At 39.4% G+C, this 10,448-nt stretch overlaps 1 protein-coding gene across 1 annotated transcript; it reads right to left on the bottom strand.

Moving 5' to 3' along the window:
• Nucleotides 1-1,468: 1,468 nt before the first annotated feature.
• LOC101004457 (40S ribosomal protein SA-like) lies at nt 1,469-2,517 on the bottom strand. The gene has a single exon (XM_017961637.3). The coding sequence runs from the start codon at nt 2,427-2,429 to the stop codon at nt 1,647-1,649; it is 783 nt and encodes a 260-aa protein (XP_017817126.2). The 5' UTR covers nt 2,430-2,517; the 3' UTR covers nt 1,469-1,646.
• Between the last annotated feature and the right edge of the window lie 7,931 nt (nt 2,518-10,448).

Here is a 10,448-nt window from a genome sequence, read left to right on the forward strand (position 1 = left end):
CAAGTCTTGGGTCCAGAAAAACTTGTTCTTACAGTCAATAGTTTGCACCAGACTCCCTGAGCACCAATCACACCTGAGTTCTGTCATTCATCTAAATAGGAAACTCCACCAGCAGTGACCCTTGAGACTGCAGAGTAATCTCTCTAAAACTGTGGGTGGGAATAGTGCAAGGGAGGAAGAGCCAATATTTCCAATGTATAAAGTTATAGGGTTTTTTTTTTCCATACAGTACTTTATGTAAGAGAAATTGTAGGATAGTATGTGAAGAAAGAGGATGATACATCTGAGACGAATCCGTGTCTCAGCTGGGTAAAGTAGAGCCTTGAAGAATCATAGGAAGCCCAAATTACATAGTTTGACAGAAAATTGTACGATTCAATTATATGAAAATTTTAATAAGGAAAACTTTTTGATAGCATGCATGGTGGATTTAGAAATAAATACAATTTCTTGAAATCAGGAGATTTTCTGCATAGAAAATGTTTCCAACTAGAGTTTGTTTGATTAAAAGAGAAATAGGATGTGTGTGTGATATCCACCCTGATTTAATTTCTACCTCTCCCACGCCATCCAGCCCTTTCCCTACACACCCTGCAGGCCCACACAGCTGTTATGATCAGGCCACATATTGCTGGTCAAATTAAATATTCTCCTCTCTATTCTCTTTCTGGTTTTGGTCCTTATTTCCTTCCTATTTTCTTCTTTCCTGCTTATTCTTGTTCTTTTTAGTCTCAGAGAAGATATATGAAGAAATCAGATATCAGGGGTATTTTGGAATAATTTCCATGTCAGTGAATTTCAGGAATTTTAGTCATAAAAATTTAAAAACGGAAAATATGTAATAGAGATGTTTTCTATTGAGTGTCCATCCTCCCAATTCCCAGTAAAACTCCAATTCCCTTACCTCTACTTACAGAATCATCCTCACAATGGATTCATAGACCTATGAACTCCAACTTTCTGAGGTTTTATATAGAATGTCAGAGCTGAAAACCTAAGATGAACTTTACACACGCACTGCCCCCCATTCCATTGCAATTTCTTGTTATCTGTGATTTGACTGACTCACAAGCCCCCTTGTCTCCTCTTTTAATTGTTCCATCCTTTGGGACCATCAGAAAAAGTCTTCATTTCTGGAGATCCTAGAGTGCCCCCTAGTGGACTGAAGCAATCAACAAAGATCTCTTCAGACCAACTAATTCCTCAGTAGTCACACAACCCAGCCCCTTTCACTTCGTGTTGCCTATGAAGGAAATGGAGGTGGTCAGAAAACATTACAACTGCCTGGATTGCATGGGGATTAAGAATGAAAATTACCACTTTTAAAATGTCATTTTGTGGAAATTAATATCTTAATTTGGCAATTCTTATTTTGTACTCTTCTCTTAATTCCTTTAATTTAGTTCGAAATAAGTCCAAAAACATGTATTGAAGTTTTACTATAAGTGAATTATTATTATTATTATTATTTTTTTAGAAACTGATGTTTATTTTCTATCAACCATTTTTCCATGTTGCTTAAGAGCCCATGCAAGAACAGCTTAAGACCATTCAGTGGTTGCTCCTACCCATTCAGTGGCCTGAGCAGTGGGAGCTGCAGACCAGTCTTCCGTGGCAGGCTGAGCACTCCAGTCTTCAGTAGGGAACTACTGAATAGGCACAGAGGGCACCTGCACACCTTCAGACCAGTCTGCAACCTCAGGCTGAGTAGCAGTGAACTCAGGAGCTGGAGCAGTCCATTCACCCTGAAATTCCTCCTTGGTCACTGCCTTTTCAGCAGCAGCCTGCTCTTCTTTTTCAATCTCTTCAGGATCTCTGTAGAAGTAGAGATCAGGCATGACCTCCCACGGGTGTTCACAGGAAATGGTGCCACGCATGCGCAGAACTTCCCGAGCCAGCATCCACCACATCAAACCCACTGAGTGAGCTCCCTTGTTGTTGCATGGGATGGCAATGTCCACATAGCGCAGAGGAGAATCTGTGTTACACAGAGCAATGGTAGGTAGGTTAACATAAGATGCCTCCGTGAGAGGCTGGTGGTCAGCCCTGGGGTCAGTAACCACAAGAAGCCGTGGCTCCCGGAAGGCTGCCTGGATCTGGTTAGTGAAGGTTCCAGGAGTGAAGCGGCCAGCAATTGGAGTGGCTCCAGTGGCAGCAGCAAACTTCAGCACGGCCCTCTGGCCAGTATTCCTGGAGGATATAACACTGACATCAGCAGGGTTTTCAATGGCAACAATGGCACGAGCCGCCAGCAGAAGCTTCTCCCAGGTCCTCTTCAGATTTATGATGTAGATGCCATCACTTTTCCTTTTATAGATGTACTGCTCCATCTGGAAGTCAAGATTGGTGCCACCTAAGTGGGTTCCTGCTGCAAGGAACTTAAGGACATCCTCCTCCTTCATTTGCAGGACATCAAGGGCTCCGGACATTGTGAAAGTTTCCCTTTAAGTTACGACGGGAATCCAGAACAACGCCGTATGGACCCCTCTGTAGGTAGCGGGGAAAACTATAAGTGAATTATTTACTAGGCTTGAAGAATACTTTAAAGTGGCCATTACTCTAGTTTATAGTCTACTGGAGTGACAAAAATGCATATCTCTAATACAAATCACACAGTAGGACTCTAAGAGGAGTGTAAACTAGAAGCTGTATGATCCCAGAGGCAGGAAAAATACTTATACTTAGGAAGACTGAACAAAATATAATGAAGAAGGTGATCATTTTCTCCTCTCTCCCCTTTTCTATGAGAAGAATAAAAAAGAATGTGGATAAATCTTTGTGATAGTTTTTATGATTTTTTTTGGTTTAATGCTAGGAAGAATTCACAAATATATGAAATTATTTAAAGTAATACAGCATTCCAGATAGACTAAAATCTCCTTTGACCACCACTCCCAATTCTAGTCCTTTCATCCCTTATTACCCTTATTCTTTCATCTAATCAATTTGTAATTGATGCTGTTTACATACATATACAAAATACATGAAACAGCTGAAATATATGGTATTTCATTTATAGTTTTACAATGTAATAAAATGATACATCTTGTGCATACCTTTTTGTAACTCACTTTACAAACTCAATAATAAATCTTTAGGTCTTATTGTATTAACACATATGGGGCCTTCTGCCATACTGCATCATCTTGAGGATATACTTCAGTTTATACAGCCTTTCTCCTATTGATCAACACTTAAAATGTTATTTTTTTAACCATAAAATATAAAATGGCAATAAAGCTTTTAAGTAATTCCTCTTTTTATTCATATGTGCTCATGTTTCTTCAGGAGCAGAGACTAGGAGCTAGTGAAAGAACCATCAATGTGGCTGGTAGTGTAAAGCACTCCAAGGAGAGGGAAGATTGGTCAAAAGCTCTGAGGAAGAAGGGAACGAATTCATGTTCCAACTATTGTGCTGAAGGGTTTTCTTTTTTATTACTTTTCTTAGTGTACATCAGAGCTCTAGTTCATTGGCTTATGTGATAAACTCTAAAATTACCATCTTGATATGTATAGTTTCTTCCAATCAGCTACAGAAGTATTTCTAAAGATAGTAAGTCAAAAAGAGAAAAAAATACACCCAAGGAGAAGGAGGGGGACATACAAGGAAAAAAATGTTATAGAATAACTTTAGGAAAAAATAATAACAACTTTGGGCATTTAAAAATTATATATGCATACATGTATATAATTTAGGAATAATTTTAGGAACAAAAATACAATTTACACTTTCTAAATCAGTAGAAAGAAAAAAAAAATTATTAATGCAACAGAAGACAGACTGAACCAGGAAAGAACAAATCAAGAGCATGCTGAGCAAAGCCAAACTGTTAAAAATGAATCCACACGCCTGTAATCCCAGCACTTTGGGAGGCCGAGGCAGGCGGATCACAAGGCCAGGAAATCAAGACCATCCTGGCTAACACGGTGAAACCCCGTTTCTACTAAAAATACAAAAAATTAGCCAGGCGTGGTGGCGGGCACCTGTAGTCCCAGCTACTCGGGAGGCTGAGGCAGGAGAATGACATGAACCCGGGAGACTGAGCTTGCAGTGAGCCGAGATCACACCACTGCACTCCAGCCAGGCCGACAGAGCGAGACTCCGTCTCAAAAAAAAAAAAAAAAAGAAGAAGAATCCAAACATATCAGTAATAGAAACATATTTTTTAAAAAGACTACGATTCAATCAAATTTTAAAATCTTGCTACATACTGCTTGAAAAAACAGACAACAACCCCCAAGAAAGCTGAGCATATAGGATGGGATTCTTCCTGCCACCCCGTGTTCAAGGACTGTAGCCCCCTCCCTTGTCTACTCAACCCACTGCACCTGCCATAAACAACTTCCAAAAGAATTTCAATTATTTTTGCTGTTTTAAAATGTCAGTTCTGCTGATTAGGTAGTAAAAGAGTAGTGCAAGACAAGAATAACAAGTTAGTCAGTTAAAATATCTCAATCAGAGACGAGAGAGGAAAAAAAAGACAGGTTAAAAAATTCAACATTCAGACAGAAAACAGTAGAGAAAGAAAGAAAAACTACCTGAGATGAAAAACCAAAAAGAAGTTAAGATTTAGCTGGAGAAAAGGACAAAACTAACATGGGAAAAATTCCATATGCTAATGTAGCAGAGAGAAAGAAGGCAAGTCTAAATAACAGCTTTTACATTTTTATCATTAGTCTCTCTACTTCCTTTACAATTTGAAATATTTAAGGAAGTATCTGCATCTGTTATTGCACATTTCTAATTGCTCTAGAATCACAAAAGACAGCAGGGAAAATTCATCATCAAAATCATATATGATCATTGTGTGTACCAGCAATTAGCAAAGTGTTGTGTCAAGAGAGGCTTTAATCGTCTTCTTTATGAATTTAACATTTATTTCCCTGGAGGGTTGCTACGGAATAAACTGTGTCTCATCCGAAATTTACATGTTGAAGCCCTTACCCCCAGTACATCAGAATGAAACTGTATTTGAAAACGGGATCTTTAAAGAGGTCATTAATGTAAAATGAGACTATATAGCTGGGCTCTAACTCAATATAATTGGTGTTCTTATAAGAAAGGAAATCCAGATACAGACATGTGCGCCATGAGAGGAGAGACCACCTGAAGGCATGGTGAGAAGGCAACCATCTGCAAGCCTCAAAAACAACCTGCCCTGCCAACACCTTGATCTTGGATTTCTATCTCCGGAACTGACAGAAAACAGATTCTGATGTTTATGCCACCCCGTCTGTGGTATTTGTCACGGCAGCTGTAGAAAATTAATATGAAGGTAAATTTTTAATATCCAATTATATGAAATATATCACACAGAGCAATTTGAAGTCATAAATATACATATAAAATATCTTCAACATCTTAACATTCTACCTTTTACACTCATGTTTTGGTGCACTTGTGTCCTGAATAAAAGTGCTCCCTTGTCTTAGATATCCCCATAAGAATTCTGTACAGAGGTCTAATTATCTTGACAACTTTATTATTGTGCTTAAATGATTGGAAATTTGTATTGGATGTACTGCATACTTGATATTAAATAACAGTGAAATTTTCTTTATAAGTTACCTAACAAGCTTTAAAATATTTTAATATGTACTGTATATAGCAAAATGTCTCTAAATATTTAATAAGTTCTCTGGAATGACTGTTGAGCAAGGATTATAATTACACGACTTACAGATCTTCAGGATTTGTAGGAACACTTATCTAAATATTGTTACATATATATACAAGTAAGAATAAATATACAAAAGTGCTAGGACATATAATTTACATTAAATCTTTTCAACAGAAACCACAGAATATCAAGCATGAGCTAGTTAACTTAAGTCTCAACTCTAAGGAGAGTCAATTGACTTAGTCAAGAAAGTAAACTCCAAGGCAGTCAGCTACTATTGTTATTAACACGTAAGGCCACAACAGAGGAAACTACAGTTCAGCTACCCACAGCTTGAATGATACCTGAAGCTTTTATAAGTAGCAAAGGAAATATCAGATATTGGATTTTTATTAGAAACATTAGTGGCATGTTAAATAGCATAATGAATTTTAGAAACTGGTTTTTAAATAAAAGTATTTAAGATATGGATTTCAACTATAGAACTTTAGAGACACACCCTACCATTGCCTGAATAGCATATAAAAATCTAGGACAGCCTGTAACATGCACCCTTAAGAATGCTACCAAATTCCAACCAGTGGTGGACTGGATGAAGAAAATATGGTACATGTACACCATGAAATACTACACAGCCATATAAAGAATGAGATCATGTCCTTTGCAGCAACATGGATGAAGCTGGAGGCCATTATCCTAAGTGAATTAACACAGAAACAGAAAACCAAATACAGAATGTTCTCACTTACAAGTGGGAGTTAAACATTGAGTACACAGGGACACAAAGATGAGAACAATAACCACTGGGGTTTCCAAATGGGGGGAGAGAAAGGGAGGGAGAAGTGTTGCAAAACTATCTGTAGGGTACTATGTTCACTACAAGATCATTAGAAGTGCAAACTTCTGGGGGGCACCCAAGATGGCCAAATAGGAACAGTTCTAGCCTCCAGCTCCCAGAGTGAGCAACACAGAAGACAGGTGATTTCAGCATTTTCAACTGAGGTACCAGGTTCATCTCACTGGAGAGTGTCGGACAGTCATGCTGGTCAGTGGGTGCAGCCCAACCAGTGAGAACTGAAGCAGGGCAAGGCATCACCTCACCTGGGAAGTGCAAGGGGGAAGGGAATTCCTTTTCCTAGCCAAGGGAAACAGAGACACACAACATCTGGAAAATTGGGTAACTCCCACTCTAATACTACACTTTACCAAGGGTCTTAGCAAACAGCACACCAGGTGATTACATCCCACACCTGGCCTGGAGGGTCCCACGCCCACAGAGCCTCCCTCATTGCTAGCACAGCAGTCTGAGTTCTAACTGGAAGGTGGCAGCGAGGCTGGGGGAGGGGCGCCCACCATTATAGAGGCTTAAGTAGGTAAACAAACCCACTGGGAAGCTCGAACTGGGTGGAGTCCACTCCAGCTCAAGGAACTTTGCCTGTCTCCGTAGACTCCACCTCTGGGGACATGGCATAGCTAAACAAAAAGCAGCAGAAACCTCTGCAGATGTAAATGTCCCTGTCTGACAGCTTTAAAGAGAGCAGTGGTTCTCCCAGGATGGAGGTTGAGATCTGAGAATGGACAGACTGCCTGCTCAAGTGGGTCCCTGACCCCTGAGTAGCCTAACTGGGAGACATCCCCCACTAGGTGCAGACTGACACCTCACACCTCACACAGCTGGGTACACCTCTGAGACGAAACTTCTGGAGAAAGAATCAGACAGCAACACTTGCTGTTCAGCAATATTCTATCTTCTGCAGCCTACGCTGCTGATACCCAGGTAAACAGAGTCTGGAGTGGACCTCAAGCAAACTCCAACAGACCTGCAGCTGAGGATCATGATTGTTAGAAGGAAAAATAACAAACAGAAAGGACACCCACACCAAAACCCTATCAGTACGTCACCATCATCAAAGACCAAAGGCAGATAAAATCACAAAGATGGGGAAAAAGCAGGGCAGAAAAGCTGGAAATTCAAAAAATCAGAGCACATCTCCCCCTCCAAAGGAACGCAGCTCATCACCAGCAACAGAACAAAGCTGGATGGAGAATGACTTTGATGAGCTGTGAGAAGAAGGCTTCAGTCGATCAAACTTCTCAGAGCTAAAGGAAGAACTACGTACCCAGCACAAAGAAACTAAAAACGTTGAAAAAGGAATGGAAGAAAGGATAACTAGAATAACTAATGCAGAGACGTCCATAAACGAACTGATAGAGATGAAAACCGTGACACAAGAACTACGTGATAAATGCACAAGCTTCAGTAACCGACTTGATCAACTGGAAGAAAGAGTATCAGTGATTGAAGATTGAATGAATGAAATGAAGCCAGAAGAGAAGTTTAGAGAAAAAAGAGTAAAAACAAATCAACAAAGCCTCCAAGAAATATGGGATTATGTAAAAAGACCAAATCTACATCTGATTGGTGTGCCTGAAAGTGACGGGGAGAAAGGACCCAAAGAGGAAAACACTCTGCAGGATATTATCCAGGAGAACTTCCCCAGCCTAGCAAGGTGGGCCAACATTCAAATTCAGGAAATACAGAGAACGCCACAAAGATACTCCTCAAGAAAAGCAACTCCAAGACACGTAATTGTCAGATTCACCAAGGTTGAAATGAAGGAAAAAATGTTAAGGGCAGCCAGAGAGAAAGGTCGGGTTACCCACAAAGGGAAGCCCATCAGACTAACAGCAGATCTCTCAGCAGAAACTCTACAAGCCAGAAGAGAGTCGGGGCTGATATTCAACATTTTTAAAGAAAAGAATTTTCAAACCAGAATTTCATATCCAGCCAAACTAAGTTTCATAAGTGAAGAAGAAATAAAATTCTTTACAGACAAGCAAATGCTTAGAGATTGTGTCACCACCAGGCCTGCCCTACAAGAGATCCTGAAGGAAGCACTAAACATGGAAAGGAACAACTGGTACCAGCCAAAGCAAAAATATGCCAAAATGTAAAGACCATTGATGCTATGAAGAAACTGTATCAACTAAGGAGCAAAATAACCAGTTAATATTGTAATGGCAGGATCAAGTTCACACATAACAATATTAACCCTAAATGTAAATAGACTAAATGGTCCAATTAAAAGACACAGACTGGCAAATTGGATAAAGAGTCAAGACCCATCAGATTGCTGTATTCAGGAGACCCATCTCACACGCAGAGACACAAATAGGCTCAAAATAAAGGGATGGAGGAAGATATACCAAGCAAATAGAAAACAAAAAAAAAGGCAGGGGTTGCAATCCTAGTCTCTGATAAAACAGATTTTAAACCAACAAAGATCAAAAGAGGCAAGGCCATTGCATAGTGGTAAAGATATCAATTCAACTAGAAGAGCTTACTATCCTAAATACATATGCACCCAATACAGGAGCACCGAGATTTATAAAGCAAGTCCTTAGAGACTTACAAAGAGACTTAGACTCCCATACAATAATAATGGGAGACTTCAACATCCCACTGTCAACATTAGACAGAACAATGAGACAGAAAGTTAACAAGGATATCCAGGAATTGAACTCAACTCTGCACCAAGTGGACCTAATAGACATCTACAGAAATATCCACCCCAAATCAACAGAATATACATTCTTCTCAGCACCACATCGCACTTATTCCAAAATTGACCCCATAGTTGGAAGTAAAGCACTCCTCAGCAAATGTACAAGAACAGAAATTATAACAAACTGTCTCTCAGTCCACAGTGCAATCAAACTAGAACTCAGGACTAAGAAACTCAATCAAAACCGCTCAACTACATGGAAACTGAACAATCTGCTCCTGAATGACTACTGGGTACATAACAAACGAAGGTAAAAATAAAGATGTTCTTTGAAACCAATGAGAACAAAGATACAACATACCAGAATCTCTGGGACACAGTTAAAGCAGTGTGTAGAGGGAAATTTATAGCACTAAATGACACAAGAGAAAGCAGGAAAGATCTAAAATTGACACTCTAACATCACAATTAAAAGAACTAGAGAAGCAAGAGCAAACGCATTCAAAAGCTAGCAGAAGGCAAGAAATAACTAAGATCAGAGCAGAACTGAAGGATATAGAAACACAAAGATCCCTCCAAAAAATCAATGAATCCAGGAGCTGGTTTTTTGAAAAAGATCAACAAAATTGATAGACCGCTAGCAAGACTAATAAAGAAGAAAGGAGAGAAGAATCAAATAGACGCAATAAAAAATGATAAAGGGGATATCACCACCGACCCCACAGAAATACAAACTACCATCAGAGAATACTATAAACACCTCTATAAAAATAAACTAGAAAATCTAGAAGAAATGGATAAATTCCTGGACACTTACACTCTTCCAAGACTAAACCAGGAAGAAGTTGAATCCCTGAATAGACCAATAGCAGGCTCTGAAATTGAGGCAATAATTAATAGCCTACCAACCAAAAAAAGTCCAGGAGCAGATGGATTCACAGCCGAATTCTACCAGAGGTACAAGGAGGAGCTGGTACCATTCCTTCTGAAACTATTCCAATCAATAGAAAAAGAGGGAATCCTCCCTAACTCATTTTGTGAGGCCAACATCATCCTGATACCAAAGCCTGGCAGAGACACAACAAAAAAAGAGAATTTTAGACCAATATCCCTGATGAACATTGATGCAAAAATCCTCAATAAAATACTGGCAACCGAATCCAGCAGCACATTAAAAAGCTTATGCACCATGATCAAGTGGGCTTCATCCCTGGGATGTAAGGCTGGTTCAACATATGCAAATCAATAAATGTAATCCAGCATATAAACAGAACCAAAGACAAGAACCACATGATTATCTCAATAGATGCAGAAAAGGCTT

This window comes from Papio anubis, chromosome 7 (genome assembly GCF_008728515.1).
Source record: "Papio anubis isolate 15944 chromosome 7, Panubis1.0, whole genome shotgun sequence".
NCBI classification, from domain to species: Eukaryota; Metazoa; Chordata; class Mammalia; order Primates; family Cercopithecidae; genus Papio; species Papio anubis.

What these genes read in the sequence shown, in the direction of transcription:
- LOC101004457 (XM_017961637.3), bottom strand. Translation starts at nt 2,429, where the DNA reads ATGTCCGGAGCCCTTGATGTCCTGCAAATGAAGGAGGAGGATGTCCTT.